The 22,503-nt window shown below is 37.3% G+C and overlaps 1 protein-coding gene across 3 annotated transcripts in view; it reads right to left on the bottom strand.

Moving 5' to 3' along the window:
* Positions 1 to 22,503, bottom strand: part of TLL1 (tolloid like 1) — a 236,193-nt gene that overhangs the window by 174,219 nt on the left and 39,471 nt on the right. The window contains exon 2 of one of the 3 annotated variants that reach the window (XM_054554674.1): positions 15,188 to 15,293. The exons of the other annotated variants lie outside the window; for them this stretch is intronic. Coding sequence (XP_054410649.1) covers positions 15,188 to 15,209 — 22 coding nt within the window. The 5' untranslated portion in view covers positions 15,210 to 15,293. The remainder of the gene's footprint in view (positions 1 to 15,187; positions 15,294 to 22,503) is intronic. 3 annotated transcript variants of the gene reach the window in all.

Genomic DNA, 22,503 nt, shown 5'->3' with positions numbered 1-22,503 from the left:
ATATTATTATTGTTTTAAAAACATTTTATATAAAGTGCCTAGAAATAGTTAAGGCACTCGGGAAATATTATCTGCTATTCTGATTACAGAAATTCCTTTTATAATCCCAGTATTCGCTGTAACAAAATAACAAACCCCAAAATACTGACTCTCCCCAGCAGTATTCTATAACAAAGAAAACAGATCTTTGGTTCAGGTTAATTAATTTTAACATTTTTACTCCAATTTCTATGACTGGCTTACAGGTATTTTTAATCAGTAAGAAATATTACAGTTATCTTTTTATTATGGAATCCTAGGGCCATTGTGACAAACATGTTAAAATGTATCAGTTTCCTGGAGTCACTAAGGAGCCACAAAGGCCAGCCACCAGGAGATGGGTTACAGGTGATCCAGGGAGTCTGTTGGAATCAAATCAACCCAGGTGTTAAAGAAAGAACGTGGTACAGAATAAAAAGAAAATCTGTTCCTTTACCTCTGCCCTTTTCTCTTTAAGTGAACCTCTTCCTCACTGCCATCAGCACACTGGGACACTTCCCTAAAGGGGGATGTCAGGTCTTGTGTCTGATTTGTAAACACCACTTTTTGTCATCTTTACAAGGTATTTTATCACCACTTGACACAGAGGCCTCATCTTCCAACTTCTAGTTGTCAGGATAAATGTAGTCAGTTTAAGTCGCATATGAAAGGCAAGAGATTGATATTTTAAAACACCATTGTATTTTTTTTTCATTTCTTCTATTATAAAAAGTGTTTCCCAGAAGGCACTGTGCGCTTAGAAAGGGAGGATGAGGCCGGGCGTGGTGGCTCATGCCTGTAATCCCAGCACTCTGGGAGGCCGAGGCGGGTGGATCACCTGAGGTCAGGAGTTTGAAACCAGCCTGGCCAACATGGTGAAACCCTGTCTCTATTAAAAAAAAAAAAAAAAAAAAAAGAAATACAAAAATTAGCTGGGCGTGGTGGCAGCCACCTGTAATCCCAACTACTCTGGAGGCTGAGGCAGGGGAATCGCTTGAACCCAGGAGGCAGAGGTTGCAGTGTGCCAAGGTCGTGCCATTGCACTCTAGCCTGGGCAATAAGAGGGAAACCCCATTTCAAAAAAAAAAAAAAAAAAAAAAAGAAAGGGAGGATGAATGTCACCAATGGAAGGTGGATGAGACACAGAGGAATTTCCATCAAAACAGAAAGGAGAACTAAAAGGAGCTCATCACAATTTGAGGGATAAGAGGAGCAGCAGAGGACTCATTCAAATGTGTTCCAGCTCCCATATCATGTGTTGAAATGGCAAAGGTTGCAGCGGAGGAGAGGTGCTCAGACACGCTGGAAGAAAAACAGAAGTGGAGAGCGCTTGAAAATCTGGGAGGGAAGTGTCTGTGGAGCGGACCTGCTCTGAGGTGGTGTGGTCATATCAGAATAAAAAGACAGGGCTACTGTTGTAGGTAAGAAGCCATCCAAGTTAGCACTCCCAGGCCCTCCTCAACTCCCATGGGCAGGATGACATTTGGGATACTTCTCCAAGCCCTGTGCAGGAGGCAGAAGGTAGCCGATATGGCTGGATAAAATTTCCAAGGATGGTCACTGCAACAGAGTCAAAGTGGTTCTGAAATTAATAGCTGACGGACAGGCTGCCAGGATGGAATGCACTGCAGACCTCGAGATGCGCCATGATGATGACAGTCTGTGCAGTCTGCCTCAGCTGGGACACACACCCATCATCCCTGATTTCCATGGTGAACTGTATGGACACAACACCGGAATCATTGCCTCCCAGGGGAGGCCAGAGAGAACCTGGGGAACAACACTCAGATCTGAGGTGTCTTCTCCCCACAAGACCATGATGTCACAGGACAACACTGGGCTCTATGTACCCAGATAACATCTCAGGGAGTGTATGAGGGGAAATTGATCTGACAGGGAATTGAACCCACTGAACAATTATGCAAAATGAGGCAGAGATAACTTGATGCTTTAAGTATCCATTACTGCAATCAACACCACCAGCAGCAAAGTAGGCTTGAAAAATACATGTGATAGGCTAGAGTATTGGTTTCGCACATATACTACAGTATAAAATTGTGATGTCTCATACAAGAATATTTTGAGAAAGTTCATATACTTAAAGATGTTTTAACTTTCTAATCAGAAGCTGTAAATGTACCCAGGTAACATAAATGTCTTATGTATAGTTGATGAGAGTGGTATTATATCCAACTGGAATTTACAATGCAGCTTTAACAGCTCTTTTCCGTACATTGAACAATTCAATATCACAATTTATTCCACAGTTCAGCAGGTTTATTGTCTCGGAGGAAGTTTAAATGGTCAAATCAATGCATACAAAATAGAAGGCCTTTTTTGCAGAGTCAAGGAAACAAGGAATGCAACTGACTTTAAGTGACGTTTTAAAACACTTTTCTGACAAGTAATTCCAAATCTCTTCAATAACAACAGATTACAAACAAACTCTAAAAAAAAAAAAGAAGGAAATCTGAAGCTTAAATATCAGAACATCCAGTTAAAAGCAGTACTAACTTCCCATTCTGTCTTCATTTCTAGCCCCATGACTGAGCTCCATCCTCAGTTATGCAGTTATTGCAGATGCTGATAGGCATTCCCAATCTGGAAGATTTATAAGTCATCCTTATTCACTAGCCTGCCTTTTGCCTTGATGTAGACAGTTGTAGTGGTAGAACTTTGCAAAAATGGTATTAACCAGGAATGAGGAATACTTTCTATTAGAAATACTTCCTATTCACACAACATTTTTTAATCAACTGAGAAACACTCAGTATAAAGAAACAACCTGGAAGAGATGGTGCTATGTGGAACAAGTCAAACAGCGTTTTCAGAGTTAAAAGCATATAATACATGTCAAATAGCTGAAACAGCAGTGCTTGGGTCCAAAAAAGCAGAGTAGGGTGAATCTCGTAAGTGTGGACTGCCTAACTAGGAGATCTTCTGATTTTGAATGTCTCTGGTGGTGTTTCTTACCTTTGCTTCTCACCTCTTTTTATTGTATCCTTTGTGCTTTCTCAAGACAAATTCCAGAGTACGTGAAGAAGTGGTGTGACATACGGAACTGCAAACATCTGCTCATCACCTACTCCCAAATGTCCAACAATCACCTGGCTTTCCAGCAAAGGAAAGTCCCCACTAGGGCTTCTACTCACAACCAAATTCCGAGTCACTCGCCTGACCTCCTTGGTAATCAACTTAGTGTAGCTTCTACTTTACTACTAAATGCCATACATCTGCTTATCGATTATCAAGCCACCTGCTAAGAATTTGTCTTTGCCTCAGGGCACTTCCTCTTAGTGCAAGTGTGGTATCGTGAAATGAGCTGCTCAATGGAGAACTACCGTGTGCAGTATCTGAAGTTAATCATTGCAATTTTTTTTTTTTTTTTTTGAGACAGTCTTACTCTGTCGCCCAGGCTGGAGTGCAGTGGTGCAGTCTCAGCTCACCACAAGCTCCATCTCCGTGGTTCACGCCACTCTCCTGCCTCAGCCTCCCAAGTAGCTGTGACTACAGGCGCCCACCACCACACCCGGCTAATTTTTTTTGTATTTTTAGTAGAGACGGGGTTTCACCGTGTTAGCCAGGATGGTCTCAATCTCCTGACCTCGTGATCCGCCTGCCTTGGCCTCCCAAAGTGCTGGGATTACAGGCGTGAACCACCGTGCCTGGCCAATCACTGCAATTTCTAATCACATCTGAATGTTTTTAACTTTAAAGGATGAGAAAAGTAAACCCAAAAGAAACCTAACTGTATAAGGTTAAATTAGGCATAGAAGAAGCTTGAGAAAATTAAATTAAGCTCAGAACTGAAAACTATCAAATTCCTATTCAAGATAACACTCCTATGCTATTAAAATTATTCTCTATCATTTTTAATGCTTTAATTATGGAATATAGTCAATGCCTTGGCTTTATGATCTCAATAAATATAATTTTTGTTGTGTCCATAACCTATGAAATAAATTACAAATGATATTTTATTAGTTGTTTTTCTTACCTATCATATTCTTCAACTTTATTTACAACAACAAAACACATAATCTATGAAAGAGAGATAGGAATTATCCTACTTTAAATGGTTGCTGAAAAAAGAAACGTAAAAGTACTTAGAACAGTGCTTGACACCCAAGGAGCACTTTAGAAGCATTTGCTATTGTTATTGTTATTTATTCATTTCCCTAACACAACCAATAACATACTATTCAAGATCACTTTACAGTCACTATACTACATATAGGCATATGCTTTTTTCTGGAGTGCTTATAAATCATAAGAAGTGTTTCTTTTGACATTATTTAAACAATTGCATTGTAAAAGAATTTCTCAAGTATTATAAAGCAAATACAATGAGAAAAACGTATTTGTTATCACTTTTTCAAAACAAGAATTTCATTTGTCTAGGTGAATAATGACCCTGAGAGAACTGATCTCAATTGCAGAAATTCATTTTTGTTTTTAAAAGGTGTTTATTTAATGCAGGAGTCAGTAAACTTTCTCTGTAAAGAGCCAGATAGTACATATTTTATTGTAGTCTTTGTGGACCATAAATTCTCGGTTGGAGGTACTTCACTCTGCCTTTGTGGCACAAAAGTACAGTAAATTTTACTGTGTTTCAGTAAAATTTTAGCTATCCCTGCTCTAAAACATGCAGTATATGATTACTCATTTAGAAAGCAAAATCTAACAGAATAAAAGAACGTAAGTTATCACATATTATATAGTGAATAGTCTTTAAGAACTCAGAATACTTTAAATTCTCCTATATCATACTTAAGATTGATCATCCATTAATTGTTCATTATAACCCCTCTACTACTACCACCAAAGGTCTATACACATACCAGAGGAAAAAGTGTTGTCTGCTATGCGTATATTTATACCTCCCCGTCCTCTCACCAGGCTAATAAAGCCAGCTGAGCTCCAGCGATTTCTGGGAGAATGCACCCAGACCTTGATTTCTGAACATTCCCCCTTAGCTCAATCCAGATTAAAAAGTATGGGCTTAACTTAGTGGCCAAATCAGTAAAGCTTTACTGATTCAACTCCAGCCAAGTCTGCTCTTTCTGGGATATTTATTAGGTTAAGTGAAGTTGTGACAAATTCATAGCGAGCAGTGAGTTAATCATGAATTTTAGTTTCTGGTGGGAAAAAAAAAGAGTTTACCAAACGTCAGACTACTTCAAACTTAATCATATAAACAAGGAATGAGCTGATATCAAGAGTGGAAAAATACTTTGTGTGATAGAACCTTTTTCTTCTCACATAGTCTGCAGACATTACTTCGGAAGTACAGAGCAACCAACAGCAGGTATTATTAGATTGATTTCTAGAAAGAATCGCGGACATCAAGGAATAATGTGCCACAAAAAGTCATCTGCTAGTCTGGAAATAGAAGTCAGATTTCCTGAACTTTCTTTAAGTCACAGTGATATCTACTACAAAACTTCTTTTTATATCTGGATATTTCTAAAGGAAACCAACAGAGCTATTCCACTTAAACTCCCTTCTCCTGAGAAAAGTCAGATTTGCTGAGGGAAAACTCAGGCAAAATTTATCTACTTTTTTTTTTTTTTTGAGATGGAGTCTTGCTTTGTCACCAGGCTGGAGTGCAGTGGCACAATCTTGGCTCACTGTAACCTCTGCCTCCTGGGTTCAAGCGATTCTCCTGCCTCAGCCTCCTGAGTAGCTGGGATTACAGGCATGTGCCACCACCTCCAGCTACTTTTCTTTGTATTTTCAGTAGAGACAAGGTTTCATCATGGTGGCCAGGATGGTCTCGATCTCTTGACCTCGTGATCCGCCCACCTTGGCCTCCCTCTACTTCTTTAAACAACAGAAAGATGAGTTTCCCTCAGAATACACCGTTTCCTTTTGTGACATTATCTAAGCTGACTTTCATGGCTACCAAAGAAAATCGTGTTGGTGGCTTAGTTTACACTAAGAACCTGTTGTTAAACAATGCTGAGCAGCATTTGATTGCCCGAAGCCAAAAATTAGTGCTGCCTGTCATCAGATTGTGCCAGAAGTCTTGGCACTATTTCTGCCATCAACTTCTCCACTTAGTGTAGAAGGGCTCAATGGGATGGCCCGACACTTGCTTCTCCTGAGTTTGTGAATTAAATCAGCATTTTTAATTACCCAAATCCACTGCCCCAAGGGGGCTATTAAAATTCAAAAGTACTTCAAGAGAATTTGATGAGGAAAAAAAATCAGACACTTTTTTAAAAATTGGATTTGTTGTACTTGAACTTGTCTGCATCACAAGTCCCAGTATAAACAATGAGGCGCAAATTAAGACAAGCAAAGTAGGAGAATGAAGTCCGAAGGAATCTCGGGACTGTAACTGAGGCTGTTTGTGCTTGTGATGCACACACTGTAGAGGAGTGAACAGCTAAAGTCTAAGAGCAATGGCTAGATGGGAATATTTATTTTTCCTGGCTTTAGATTCTTTTGGAAATTTTTGATATGTTAAAGCAATACAAAAAGAATATTTTTATTCAGTGATCTTCATGTTCCAGACATACAGAAGCTTTCAACATTCCAGAACATCCCAGGGCTTTTTGTAATTCTAAGTTTTTGCTTTTGCTGTTCCTTTTGCCTGAAATGCTCTTCCTCTTTTTCTCCTGGCAAATCCCTACTCTCCTCCAACAGCCAATTCAAATTCCATCCTCTCTCAGAGGACCTACCCAACTCTCCTATAGATAGTGGCTTTCTTATTCTGTTCTACTGTAGAACTTTCATTAGAACTATTATAACAATGTATGGTTACTTCTGTTTATATGCCTGCCATCTCCCCAACTAGATTCAGGCATTTACAAATCAGGAACTATGTCTTCTGTATCATATGAATCTTAGAGCACATTGTTAGACAAAATGGGTGCTCAAGTCCGGTTGAGTCAATGATTTCACCAAGTTAGTCTGAATGTGTTGCTCTAAAAGAAACCTTAGATCTCATTTAATTCTGATTTTTAGAAACAAAGAATTGAAAGCATGAGTGACATGCCCAAGGTTATATAGTTACAATGCATGGCTTTTGACACCCTTTCCACTCTGTACAAAACCACACCCTGAGAAATCACTCTGAAAAGATTACATTTAGCATAAAACAGAGAGACGCTTACTCATCTCCATACCTTAGTCATCTCCATACCAAGTGACAAACATACCTATTTAACTAAGAGGAAGAGAAAAAGAAAGAAAGGAAAGGAAGGAAAGGAAAAGGAGATAAAGAAGAAACCAAACTGGAAATATTCCTAGAACAAAGGGGTCTCAACCTCAGCCCTACTGTAATTTTGGACAAGATAATTCTTTGTCGTGGAGGGCTTTCCTTTGCATTGTGGGTTATTTAGCCACATCTCCGGCCTCTACTCCCTAGATGCCGGTATCAACACACTCCACCCCCAAATGTGACAACCAAAAATGTCTCCAGACATTGCTTTATGTCCCCTGGAGGCAAAATTGCTCCTGGTTGGGAATAACTGCCCTAGATGAACAATCTTAGAGGAGATAATCTTCTACATTATTACTTCAAGCAAAGTAGCATCAATTAGCATGTATGGCACACTGGCTTCAAACCAATACTCTCATATTAAGCATAGAAGCCAGAACCTGAAATGCTTAATCCTCTTACATTTTTATTAATCCGTTTTATTAAAAACAACGATGTTGTCACTTGGTCTATGGCTGCTAATGCAACAGCTAAAGGGAAAAAAACTAAAACTTCCAGTTCATAAAAATTTAAACACATTTACCAAGTTCTAAAGATAATCTTAATAATTTTTACTTTAGCTTGACATTAAACTTACTTAAAGTTCCTTGCTCAGTATTAAACATAAGAACCACCAATTCAGTATTACCACACAACATCGCCTAAGGAAATAAAATTACTAAGAGAGTAATTGAATGTCCTTCATTTGCTTTTAGTATATATCCTCCAAAAACTATCTATTCTTTTGTGGTATGTAAAGCTTTCTAATGGAGATTTTTATACATACTTGTGCATTTTAGGAATTTGGGATTTCCTCTCTTTAACCCTTAAAGTTGCTTCATAGTTTGCAGAGTTCTACTCTAGTTTCTAAATATGCAGCATAACATCAAATTCACATTTCAGGACTGTAGGAACAAACATAAATAGTCAATGGCCAGAGCTAGTACTTTTTATTTTTGAAAAAGAAGCCGAGACTGTTTTTTGAAAAAAGGAGTAACATTAACCTAGTATATTTTATCCATCTAGTGCAATAAAACTTCATCATTACAAGTAGATACAGTCCAAAACCACCGTTGTTGAATTGCACAAACCAGGAGCTTCCATTACTGCAAAGTTAATGAAACGACAGAGTTGCCAGTAAAGCTAGCTGGCTGGGAATTCTTGGAGTCTGGCTTCTAGCTCCTGACTGGTACAGAACCACTGGGTAGCAACTGTCCACTCTGGCTTAAATATCAATAAACACGATACCTGGCACTAATGCCAGCTTTGATGTCCAAGACAGCAGCAGGGATACATGGAACTCGAGTGATTTTATCACCAGATTGTGCAAATTAGACCCAAAAGATACTTAAGACAGAGGACTCGCCCCTCTGCCTTCTGCTTCCTGAGACAGAGCAGTATCCCATTTCCTATCTGCATCACCCTCCTCTGTGGAATTCCTGTCCCCACAAGATAAGAACTTTTACCAGAGATAAGAACAAACTGAAAATCATACTATATCCAAATTCTAGTTCTCGTGCAAATTTTAACAGTCACTCGCGTGTTTAAAATGCATTTAAGTATCAAGACTTCAAGTGTGAAGTTTTTAACCAGAAATCTTCCCCATCCTAGTTTCTACCTCCTCTGTATTGTCTTAAAACTGTATGAATGTGTCAAAAAATAGATAGATGGACAGAAGCATTATCTGGTATAGTACTTCTATTTCAATATATACTTTCCGAAATGTCAATCTTTCATTTAAATTGAATTGCTTTCCTAGCCCCAAATCTCATTAAGTACCATAGAAACAATTCTTATACAGGCATACCTTGGAGATATTGCAGGTTTGATTCCAGACTACCGCAATAAAGTGAATGTCACAATAAAGTGAGTCACACAAACCTTTTTGTTTCCCAGTGCATATAAAAGTTATATTTATACTATGCTGTAGTCTATTAAGTGTGCAATAGCATTATCTCTAAAAAAAAGTATATGCCTTACTCTAAAATTACTATATTGCTAAAAATGGCTAACAGTCATTTGAGCCTTCAGTAAACAGTAATCTTTTTGCTGGTGGAGGGTCCTGCATCAGTGTTTATAGCTGCTGACTAATCAAGGTGGTGGTTGCTGAAGGTTGGGGTAGTTGTGACAATTTCCTAAAATAAGACATGGAATTTGTCACATCAATTGACTCTTTCACAAGGAATTTCTCTGTATCGTGCTATTCTGTTTGGTAGCATTTTACCCACAATAGAACTTCTTTGAAACTTGAAGTCAGTCTTCTCAAACCCTGCCACTGCTTTATCAAGTAAGTTTATGTAATATTCTAAATTTTCTGTTGTCATGTCAACAATGCTCAAAGCATCTTCACCTGGGGTATATTCTCTCTCAAGAAACCCCTTTCTTTGCTCATCCATAAGAAACAACTCTTTATCCACTCAAGTTTTATCATGTGATTGCAGCAAATCAGTCACACCTTCAGGTTTTCCTTCTAATTCTAGTTCTCTAACTATTTCCATCACATCTGCAATTACTTCCTCCACTAAAAATCCTGAACCCCTCAAAGTAATTCATATGAGTTGGAATCAACTTCTTCCGAATCCTGTTGGTGTTGATATTTGGATCTCCTCCCATGAATCTCATTATTCCTAATGGCATCTGGAATGGTGAATTCTTTTCAGAAGGTTTATGATTTACTTTGCTCAGACCCAAATCCATCAGAGGAATCACTATGGCAACCATAGCCATACAAAATGTATTTCTTAACCAATAACACTTGAAAGCCAAAATTGCTCCTCTGTGAGATGTAGAATGGATGTTGTGTTAGCAGGCATGAAAACAACATTAATCTCCATGAACATTTCTTTTGGAACTCTTGAGTGACCAGGTACATTGCCAATGAGCAGTCATATTTTGAAAAGAATCTTTTTTTTTGGAGCAGTAGGTCTCCACAGTGGACTTAAATATTCAATAAACCATGCTGTAAACAGATGTTCTGTAATACAGGGTTTGTTGTTCCATATACAGAACACAGGCAGAGCAGATTTAGCATAATTCCTAAGGGCTTAGAATTTTCAGAATGGTAAATAAGCGTTGGCTTTAACTTAAAGTCATCAGCTGCATTAGTTCCTAACAAAAGAGTCAGCCTGTTCTTTGAAGCTTCGAAGTCATGCATTGACTTCTCCTCTCTAACTATGAAAGTCCTAGATGGCATCTTCTTCCAATAGACGGATGCTCCATCTCCATTGAAAATCTGTTGCTTAGTGTAGCCACCTTCATCAATGATCTTAGCTAGATTTTCTGAATAACTTGCTGCAGCATCTACAAAAGCACTTTCTGCTTCACTTTGCACTTTTAGGTTACGGAGAAGGCTTCTTTCCTTAATCCTGCTGAGCTAACCTCTGCTAGCCTCCAACATTTCCTCTGCAGCTTCCTCACCTCACTCAGCCTTCGTAGCCTTGAATAGAGTTAGAGCCTTGTTCTGGATTAGGCTTTGGCTTAAGGGAATGTTGTGGTTGACTGATCTATCCAGACCACTTAAATTTTCTCCATATCAGAAATAAAGCTGTTTTGCTTTCTTATCATTCATGTGTTCACCAGAGTTGCACTTTTAATGTCCTTCAAGCACTTTTCCTTTGCATTCAAAACTTGGCTAACTCTGTGGCCCAAGAAAGCTCGCTCTTGGCCTACCTCGGCTTTGGACATACTATCCTCAGTCAGCTTTATCATTTCTAGCTTTTCATTTAAAGTGAGAGATGTGAAACTCTTGTTTTCACTTGAACATATAGGGGCCACTGTAGGGTTATTAACTGGCCTAATTTCAATATTGTTGTGTCTCATGGAATAGAAAGACCCAAGAAAATGGAGAGATACTGGAAAATGGTTGGTAAGTGGAACAGTCAGAAGACACACACAACATTGATAAAGTTCTCTGTCTTATATAGGCATGGTTCATGGTGCTCCAAAACAATTCCAAGAATAGCATCAAAGATCATCAATCTCAGATCACCATAACAGATATAATAATGATGAAAAAGTCTGAAATATTGTGAGAATTACCAAAATGTGACACAGAGACATGAAGTGAGCTCATATTGCTAGAAAAATGGCATTGGCACAGGGTTGCCACAAACATTAAATTTTGTTTAAAAAAATGCAGTATCTGTGAAGCATCATAAAGCAAAGTGCAATAAAACCAGGTATACCAGCCAGGTGCGGTGGCTCACGCCTGTAATCCTAGCACTTTGGGAGGCCAAGGCTGGTGGATCACAAGGTCAGGAAATCGAGACCATCCTCACTAATACGGTGAAACCCCGCCTCTACTAAAAATACAAAAAAAATTAGTGGAGCATGGTGGCGGGCGCCTGTAGTCCCAGCTACTCAGGACAGGAGGCTGAGGCAGGAGAATGGCGTGAACCCGGGAGGCGGAGCTTGCAGTGAGCCGAGATCGCACCACTGCACTCCAGCCTGGGCAACAGAGCAAGACACTGTCTCAAAAAAAAAACAAAAAAAAACAGGTATACCTATATTTCCGATGCACTTTCCTATTTATATCATATTACTACAATATTACTTTATTTAAAACTTTGGATATTTGACAGATAAAATGTTGATAATCTCTTACTTACAAAAGTCAGCAATGTCTGATTATTGACTAAGACTGAAAAAAATTTTGCTGTGGTTTGAACACTTGATGATTTATAAAGCACCATCATTTTTAGAGAAAAAAAAATCACATTTTCCCTAGGGATTACTGCATATGATTGTACTGTTTATTTATGTGCAGAAGTTCCTGGGTGGCATGAGGGGCCTAAACTCAGCCCAATTTCAATGCCAAGCCAAACTGAAAAGTGGTTTATAATTCTTTGGCTCAGAAGGGGCACTTTTTTTGTAATGTTTCCAAGACAAGTACAAGCCAGCTAATGATATCCCTACTTGAAAGACAGAAGTACACTACAGCAGCTCAATAACCACTCAAATGCAGAAACCAGGTAAAGGAAGAAATCTCGAGGAATCAGAGACTGATTTTCCCAAATCCTGTGCTGGCTACCAGATAGTAACCCTCGTAAGATTAGGCTCTATCTAAATATCATAGTCCAAAATTTCCAGTGTTTACATACATATAAATTCTGAGAATCATAAGCTAATGCTCAAAAATAGCCCAAATTTCTGAATATTCTGTTTTTAACTTTTATGTTTTTCTCAAATACTAGTCTCTTTTCACACTAGGGAAAATTTGAGAATTCAAAGTGGCACATTAATCTTCTTTGAGTTGATATTACTTATGATTGATATGCCTGAAGAAAAATATTTCTGAGATTTGACAGTGTCATGTAAAGACTTGTAAGTCTGAACAAATCATTCTAAAATTTTGGAGTAGGGGAACAGAAAACAAGTAAGCAAAGGAAGAACAAAGAGACATGGGAAGAAAGGCAGGGAAGAAAAAGGATGATTATATTAAAGAAACGGAGGAAGAAGAATAATAGAGAAGAAGCAACCCCAATTTTCTGCCTTAGGGTAATAACAGGATGGCAAACCATAGCTATGGAAATATTGAGCTTTCTAAACCACTCTTTCAACCAGAGGTTTCAAAAACAGCCAACCAATAACAAAGAATCATAGCAAGCATTTGATGCTAATAAGTTTCAATAGTTTCAAAACAGATACTCCTCTTAAGTTTATGCTGTTTAAACTATGAATGCCAGAATAAATGAGTCCTTACCTTCTGTTACCCATTCACTTCTGGCTTTTTCTCCCTTCCCAGTGTTCTCGGCATAGGTCAACTGGGGAGCACTGATTCCCTGGGTTCCAGAGCCCTAGTCAGCTTTTCTGAAATAAGCCCTGAAAAGCTAGAGCAATCCTGGTAAAATCAGTTTTCTTTTCTTTCTCTCTCATCCAAGTCTTCCCCTCATCTCCCAACCTAAAATTCACCTTTGCTCTTTTCATTATATAATTCAGGTTTCTCTGTATTTCTTCTCATGCTCTGTTTACTTTCCTTTGTATGCATTACTTTTCTACGTTTCTGCTCTGAGTTACTTTATTCTAAACATGCAGTGATGCAATGTTTAAACTTTTAAAAAAAAAAAACTGTAAATGGTATGACAGATACAGCTAAAGAGTTTCAAACCACAGAACAGTCTCAGCTGAAGTGTGACTATACACACCTGTCAACACTACCTGTAGTTTTATCACTCCTTGGGGACCAAACACTGCTTTTCCTGTTTCTGGTCCAGCGGCTTAGAACGTCACCTTGTCTAACTATAAGACATCAAGGGAAGGGTGTCAAAAATGCCTTATACAAAATCTGCCAGAATAACTAAGTGATATAACACTTTGAAAGAAGGGTCCCCGGGGTATAAAGCTTATGGTCAGGAGATAAACAGAAAAGTCTTTTCAATTTTGGAAGAAATAGTGTTGAGAAAGAAAGAGAAGGAAGGAGGAGAAGTTAAAGAAAGGGAGACAGGGAACTAATAAAAACAGTTTGATTCCAGAATATGCCATGGTAACTGAAGCTATTTTGCATTTTGATGTTGCTGTGCCATGCATTTTAGCCTATTCTATATTAATTACTTTGTTTCTTGCTTTAACCAAAATACACATATAAAAAAGACAACCATCTCTAAGGTTGTTGGATAAAATATCCTAAGTTTTGTGAAAGTTTTGTTCTAAATGCTGCATCCAAAAGAATAACGAATTTTATATAGCTTGTTATACTTAGCAAGGAACTTTCGCATATGCCATATGTCGTCTCATTTGGGCCCCATAACAAACCAGGAGGGTAGGCAGGACAGGTTATCAGGTCTGATGCTGAGAGAACTTAAATGACACTGTAGTAAACAGGGGTGTCTGAACTTAGAGTATACCTGAAGCTTTTGAACTGTATGTTCCATGCTCTTCCCAATACATGTGATTTTAATGTGTTACAGGATAGATTCAATTAAGGAAAGTACTATTTGTAAAACATTTGTTTGTATGATATTCGTTGCTCAAATTTATCTAACTTGGATCTAAGCCATGAAAAAGGAAAAAAAAAATAAGCTAATTTGAACCTTTACTTATTGTAGACCTTTGCTTTCCCTCCTATTCAAATTATTATAATTTTATGCAAAATGTTCTAAAGTTGAACTGTACTAGATAAATGATCTTCACACGATCTCCAAACACCATTACTATATAACTTATAAACAAAAAGAATATTTGAAAACAGATTTATATCCTCGGGATTTGATGAGAATGAAACTTGATGGGATTGTAATATTTTCTATTCTTTCATCACTTTCTCATCTATCTCGGTTTTTAATGAAAATTCCATCATAATACAAGCATCAAATTAGGTTGCCTTATAGGAGAAACCTAATTCTATTCCCCTACAATTTCTCACAAATAAACATTATTTCTACCATTTCTATTGTCCATTTGTGTACATGGCAAGTATTTTCTGATACAATTTACTGAACTGTTACTTTTAAGAATTGTTACATGATTGGGAGTTCCTGAAGCAACATCATTGAAATGATATAAAGCTGTATTAACCAACAATACTCAACAACAATTCTCTAACTCTAGCAAAATTAAAACTATTCTCAAAGTTATAAATGTTTCACCTTTGCCCACATATGCCTTTCTGCCTGACAAATAAAGCTCTCTACTTAGCTATAAAGTCCAAGAAATTTTTAAATTAGACTTTCTAAGTTTTCTCTTAATTGATGCCAACATGCAAAGCAACTCCAATGTCCTCAAAGTAGTATTTTCATGGAATTGAAAATATCAATGGATAACTCTAGGGAAATGATGCTTTTCACAGGAGACGCATGGCATTTATTACTTGAGAAACACTTCTAAAGTTTTATTTTAGGTCAATGGCAGTATTTTGGGGTATGATGCTGACATAAAACACATTGGAAATAGCTATTTATATGGCTGACTTCATACAGACCTCAATCACTGAAGGGATTTAGCCCCCCAAATTAGGAAGTCACTTACATTGACTCTGACCTCCCCTCATGAGAAGTCCAGGTGCTTCTTCTTGAACTTCAAGGGCTCGGGCAGCCCAGGCATTGCCCCAACACTGCTTAGAGCAGTGGTCAGTCTGGAAGTAAAGAAGCACAGTAGTATCCCAGAGTGAGTGTTTTAAACAAGGCCTGCAAGAGGCACTAATACTGCATCCACGTCTGGCCACATGCCATTTCAGACTACAACATTATCCCGCCACAGCAAGAAATGGGGATGAAAGCCTAGAATAAGCTGTATTTATCCAAAGAATGTATCATAAGTGAGTTACAAACACATTTCTCCATATTGCCATTCATTTGGAGGTTAGCCTTGATGGCGTGATAATATTACAACTCCATATTCCAAATAATTATGGAATACACAGCAAGTCAGTTAATTATATATATACTATATGAATTATATTGTCTACAAATAAGAACAAAATTATAATAATATCATAAAATAGGTAAAATTATTTTAATTAAGTAATTAAGTTCCAATTACAAAATAATAATGATTTTTGTTTATACTTCTTTTTTTTTTTCCTTTTTTTTTTTGAGGCAGGGTCTCATTCTGTCACCCAGGCTGGAGTGCAGTGGTGTGATCACCACTCACTGCAGCTTTGACCTCCCAGGCTGAAGTGATCCTCCTGCTTCAGCCTCCAAAGTAGTTGGGACTACAGGTGCACACCAACACACCTGGCTAATTTTTTATTATTTTTGTAGAGGTGGGGTCTCCCTATGTTGCCCAGGCTAGTCTCAAACTCCTGGGCTCCAGTGATCTTCCTCCCTTGGTCTTCCAAACTGCTGGGATTACAGGTGTGAGCCACCACGCCTGGCCTATTCTTCCATCTTTTCAAAAAACCTAATATATGCCCAAAACTGAAACTATTCTATTACACGTATATTCCATTATTACTGAATAAAGTACAATATAATTTTATTAATACATAGTGCATAAGATTTAGCGTAACCAACTAGAAATTCCACAGGGTTTTCTCCTGACCACAGAAGAACTCTATTTACAGAGCAGTTTGACTAGTCCAGTTGAGGTACACTGGAGCTACGCCAGGGTCTTCATTTACTCTCCAGTGTTTCAGGAAATCCAAATGGATGATTCATCTGGGGTCATCCACCAAAACCAGGCTTAGCTACAGGTGTAGGTCCTACCCCAATGGTTTTGGGGACCCTCACAAACTCAAAATAAAAAACACAAACTAGAGGAAATGAAAATGATAGCATCGTGGGAGAGGGGAGAAACCATTGTGTAAGAGGAGACCAAGATGCTATTTCAATTCTAAAGATAAATAGCTCTATGACTTTACCAAGATTTACAGCAGTGATCTGTTTCCTCTTGAAACAGTGGAAAAGAAAAAAAAACCCAGAAAATGTTTTTTATAATTGATATCATGGTAGGATCACCAGGTGAGCTTTTAAAAACTAGGAATATTCAGGACCCCTCACAGAGATTCTAATTTCATGCATCTGGGATACAACCTAAATATTAGTATTTTTAAGACTCCCCCAAATAATTTTAATGTGAAGCAAGAGTTAAAAACCACAAATCTGAAATTCCAAATGAGCTCAAAGCATCTTCCTTGACTCCAGAGATTCTTAGCTTGTAAGTGTTCTATGACTGTGTGCCTCCAAATTCTATGATACTGTACCTTAAGCTCATTCTGTCACCCGTAAATCTAAGAAGTATCACATTATTTTAAAAAAGGATTTCAAATGATGGACCAAAAAAAGCATTACACAACTATTGAAATGTAATAAATATAACCTCGACAATTTTTCCTTCAAATGGTATACTATTACCTTATATGTATATTACTTACTATACTATCATCTTATGCATGTGTATATGTATGCTGTGGGGGGCAAGATATGTATCTAATAATCTTCCAACTAAAATTTCCATTTGTCTAAAATTACATCTTCAAATAACACCAATATTTTTATCAACTTAATAAGAAAGAGTAGCATCTCTGCACTGCAATTTTTTAAAGTTACGCTAATGATAAAAAATTTAATTACTTACTAATTTGGCCTTATCCATTTCCCACAATTTGACTGATGCAAGGCTACAATTCTATAATTCTTACATTTTGGATTCTAGGGAGGAAACTGAAAAGCAGTAATCAATGCCAAAATTTAAGATGGCCAAAAGAGTCATTTAAAGGACAACAGAATTGAGAAATAAATATGCCCAATCCTAACTAAAATGTGCTTTGTAGATGACTCATGCTTTCGGGTAAACAACTGTAAGAGTGAACACTGCACAGGCAAGATGTAAATCCTGTAAATATGCAGAAGCACAATCCCATGTAGAGGTGAATATCAACAATAAATAAAAATAAGATAATAAAATAAAATACGAAAATATAAATAGATGTTATAAGTACAAATATAATATGACAAAGATATGTCATTCACTAGCAAAGTCTAAGTTTACTACTAATAAAAGTTACACCTGATACATATTAAATACTAAGAGCCATAGGATACTAGTATTATTCCCATTTTATACCCAAGGAAAAAAAGGCTCAAAGAAGTTTTGTAACTTCCCCATGTTCTCACATCTGGAAATACCATAACCAGAATTCAAACCTAAGGTAGGCTTGACTCCAGAGATTCTTACCCTGTAAGTGTTCTAGAACAGTACAAGAGTAATGGAGAAATCACTTTTAGGTTGTCCTTTACCATGACATGCTAGTCAAACACTAGAAGCAAGGCGATTTTTTTTTAATTTCAGAAAAGACATCAAAATAATCTGTAGAACGTTCATGGACCTTTTCTAAGATGTTACCGTCATTTCTGTACTTTCAAAGGAAGATATTCTTCATAAAATACGATGCATTTATGTAGTTGTGAATTGAAAACAATGAAAATTTAAGCCATAAATATTATATAATATAGAAATTCACAATAAACTCTAATGTATTAAACTAGAAGCAGCACAAAAATTGCCTCAATGTTACCAGAATAAAAATTAACAAATGAGCATGAGAAGATAGCATCATGAAAGTAAGAGTTCCAATAACCCTGCAAAATGCCTTTTTTCATCATTAATAATACTATTATTTCATCAAAAATACATGATTTTTCTGGCATTCATGCAAAAATTCTTGGGCAAATGCTCAAATCGGAATGTATAGACAGGCAGAAGAACCAGTTCTCTGAAGATTTTTTGGTACTAGATGCTACTCTGCCAATGATTTAATCATATTCTCCCTGAGCATCACTTTCCTTATTTACAAAAATGAGAGGGCTAAACTATATTGGTGAGTTTTTTCCCATATAATATTTTAAGAAAGTTTTCAATCATGCAGCGAAGTTGAAAGAATCATACAATAAGCACCCCTACATATATCCTTTATCTACCTTCTACCATTACTATGTTACTATACTCGCTTCATTGTGTATCCACCTTATATCCATCCATCAATGCACCTTATTTCTGGTTCACTTCAAAGTAATTCACAGACACTGATGTACACCTCCCCCTAAATATTTCCGCATGCCATAATTGAGTTCAGTAATTTTTTCATCTTTTTACATAAAATTTACAAATCTTAAGTGTGCACTCAATTAGTTTTAATAAATGCATGCACCCAACGCCTGTCAAAATATAAAATACTGTACTAGTGTGTTTTAAAATATGTTTTCTAAGTAACAGAGACCAAGATATAAAACAGGTATAAGTAAAATGGCTTTATAAGAAATAAGTAAGAGTGAAGATCTTCACCCTCAGCGGGTCCCTCTACCCTACCTCAGGGGTTCCAAGAGCTCGCAGTTCTTCAAACGGGTGAAAATCATCTGATCAGATGCTCTCAAAGATCCCTTCCAGCTCTCTATGGAAATGCCTCTGACCACAGATGAAAGTGATTAAACCACTCTGCCTTTCACCAAACATGAAACAAGGCCAACTTCTCAAAGCTTGCAAGTTTCACTGGTAAGTTATAATTGGTTTAATTATTTGTTTATTATGCTTAAGGCAACCCTGGGTTTGCATCTTGGATAGTCATCTTTTTTTAAGTGATTTTGAATGGTAATTAATATTTTTCTGTACTAGGGCCAAGCTCTAGTCACAAACTGGAAGGAGCTTTCATACATTATGGCCAGTTACCAAAAACAATACTACTATGGGTTGGTATTTACAGTGAAGAGTGGAGTTTACTATACATAGAGGAATTACAATTCCTGCTGAGATCAATCAGTCTTGGGAGCATGCACGCTCCTTCTGTCTCTCTGACCTTAACATAAGCTGTACCCTTTGAATAAGCAAAGCCCCTCCAGGGAAATGTGAGAGGCTAGCCCTGCTCCTCCCTCACATGTAACTTTAGGCAAGTCTCCCAGCCGTCTTGGGCCTCAGTTTTCTGGTTGGTAACACTGAGGGAGGGGTGACTAAATAATCCTCGGCATTAATAACTTCAATCATATGAACAGTGAACACAAAATTCACTTCAAAAAAGCTAGCCCCCTGCAGACAATTAAATACCCAGAAAAGAAAGCTATAAACCTGTAATTCATCAGATCACTCAATCGTCATAAACATTCAGTCCTAACCACAGATTTGACTCAGACTGCAGGAAGACTTAATCCTGTTCTCAGTATTTATATAGATCTTTTTAAATAGCTGATTCTTGTTTCTCCAACATAAAACTTTCTTTTTTTTTCCCAGACTATCTTCCTTAAAAAGAATTCCAGTTTGAGCTATCAGTATTTAATGAATTTTCTAGAACTTCAAAAAGGTCAGTATTACTTATAGTACATATGTATGAAATGGGGCCAAATCAATGATGAGCTCTCCTCTGTACTTCTTGTTATTTATGTTTTAGCCAGTCTATTGATCATCAATAATGCCTATGACAAAGGTAATATAAAAAGACCCACTCCATGGGTAACTCAAGTAAATCAGAATTAGTAGAGTGGGGAGACAGTTCTGGTGGGAAGAGTTTGAACCATGAGCATATTCACTGCTCAGGACTGTTGGCAGACAATTCTCCATGGATCTCTTGGGTTTCTGCACATCTTGTCAGCAGAAGTACCGATCTGATGTCCTTTGTTCTAGATTATATTTTTAAACATTTTTGTATAGAGACAAACTACCCAGATACAGCAGAGGGCAGGTTTGTTTGCTGATCAGTATAACATCTCTCTCTGGGGAAAATCTTGGACAGGTTTGCTTCCAGCCTATTATAAAAGAGTTCCCTAAGTTCAGGGTCCTCAGTTGTGACAAGGGTACTCTGCATTCATGGTATCCACCTTCCCACTCCATGTCACCCCCAAGGGAATTAGGGTGCAAGAGGAACTCATCACAGAAATGAATTTCATACCGTTTGCTATGCTAGACATAATAAAAGTCTTTATCTCTGAAGAAAGAGCCACTGTGAGCATCTATGAAATTGTGGCAGCCTAACAAGTTAAATGTCACAGTTCTTCACAAGGACATTGTCATTATCCATGCTTGCTATCTGGGTGCAATCTCTGTTGATCTGAAGAATCACTCAGTCTCTCAGGTAACACTGAACTGGCTTAAACATCATGCCACTACATAACTTTCCTGACAGACAAATTGCAGTTCATAGAATCAAAAAATTATTAATGTTTATTTAGAAAACAAATTCTGGGGAAAAAATAGCATTAGTAAGTTCAAGACTTCTTCATATCTATATAAACATAACATTTTTAGTAGAGACTATTGTTTTCTGGGATAGTGATGGATAAACAAAACATATGAATATTTTTAACATGGTAATAGAAAATAAGCCAAACAAGAAATACTATCTAATGAAGGTAATGATTGTGAAAAATGGGTAAGCATTCCTGAAAAGAGTTTAAACATCATTTCTTGATGGTACTAGAAGCAACCAAAGAAGGCAAAGAATGAGAGGATTCTAGAGATTTACTACATTGGCTTCTCTTTTTTTTTTGGAGACAGGGTCTCACTCTGTCACCCAGGCATCCAGGCTGGAGCGAAGGGGCCATCATGGCTCACTACAACCTAGACCTCTCCGGCTCAAGAGATTCTCTCACCTAAGCCTCCTGGGTAGCTAGGACTACAGGCACACACCACCCACACTCAGGTCATTTTTTGTATTTTTTGTAGAGATAGGGTTTCACCATGTTGCCAAGGCTGGTCGCGAACCCCTGGTCTCAAGCAGTCCACCTGTGTTAGCCTCCCAAAGTGCTGGGATTACAGGTGTGAACCACGGTGCCCAGCCTACACTGCCTTCTTGTAGTACCTAAACTTCCCCAGTGGATGCTATAAATAATTATAAACTAAAATATAACTGTCTTACATAGTATCTCAGTTTAAATGGCTATTAAGAGACAGCTGTTAAATTGTATGACAGCAAATTAAAGGCAAGATACAGAATGGGAAGGCTCAGTGATACAGTATTCTGTTTTGCAACACAGCACTTGCATATTTTCAACTAGACCTTCATACCTAAAAAGGATCAGCTTTGCCCTGAATTTCTCAAGTGAGTAAGCTACATATCATTGATTTGCTTTAAGGAGTTCTTTCTAATTAAGCCATATTTCAAAAACTAACATATATATGCTTTCTCTGAGTGAGATACCAAACAGTGTGAGATACCAAACAAAAACACTCAGCTCTAAAAAGGCCTTCTCTCACAATAAAAATAGAAAACATTCAGCAACATGAGGACATAAACTATGTTTCTAGAACCTATTAAGATTCTTAGAATTTCAGAGACATGTATTAAAGATTCATTGAGTTAATAAGCATAAATAATTTCATTTTCACAGAAGACTTTAATCATAACAAACTATCACGTACTAAGGGAGTTTCATTGGTGTTTTTTTAAGTCAATGATCTGGACTTGTTATTTAAATAAGAAAAGTATCCATTGGGAAATTGGCCGAAATCTCTTATTTCAAAAACTGCTTGGAATAAACACGTAATTGCTTCAGAGTTCATGTGGCATGGTGATGATTTTTTCAAATATTTGCTCGTGAACTCCAATGCATAATTAAGGTATTTTATATTTGATTAAAGAAGAAAAATGAGAAAAAGAAAAGAACTCAATCCAAAAGCTTTTTTTTCATTCTATGGTAAGATAAGCACCTCTATGGGAAATGTAATTTCAAATGTAATTTTCTATGATGTGTTTACACAACAGTAAGTATAAACAGACACTTTTTTTTAAAGGAATAGAATGCAGTCTTGTTATAATTATCTCTCAATAGAAAAGTTCCTAATCAAGACATCCTGACAGAATGATACCTGAGTCCCTAACTTCTCACATTCTATCGATCAACTATGGAACAAGGAGGAAA

This window comes from Pongo abelii, chromosome 3 (genome assembly GCF_028885655.2).
Source record: "Pongo abelii isolate AG06213 chromosome 3, NHGRI_mPonAbe1-v2.0_pri, whole genome shotgun sequence".
NCBI classification, from domain to species: domain Eukaryota; kingdom Metazoa; phylum Chordata; class Mammalia; order Primates; family Hominidae; genus Pongo; species Pongo abelii.
This window is presented reverse-complemented; position numbering and strand designations above follow the sequence as displayed.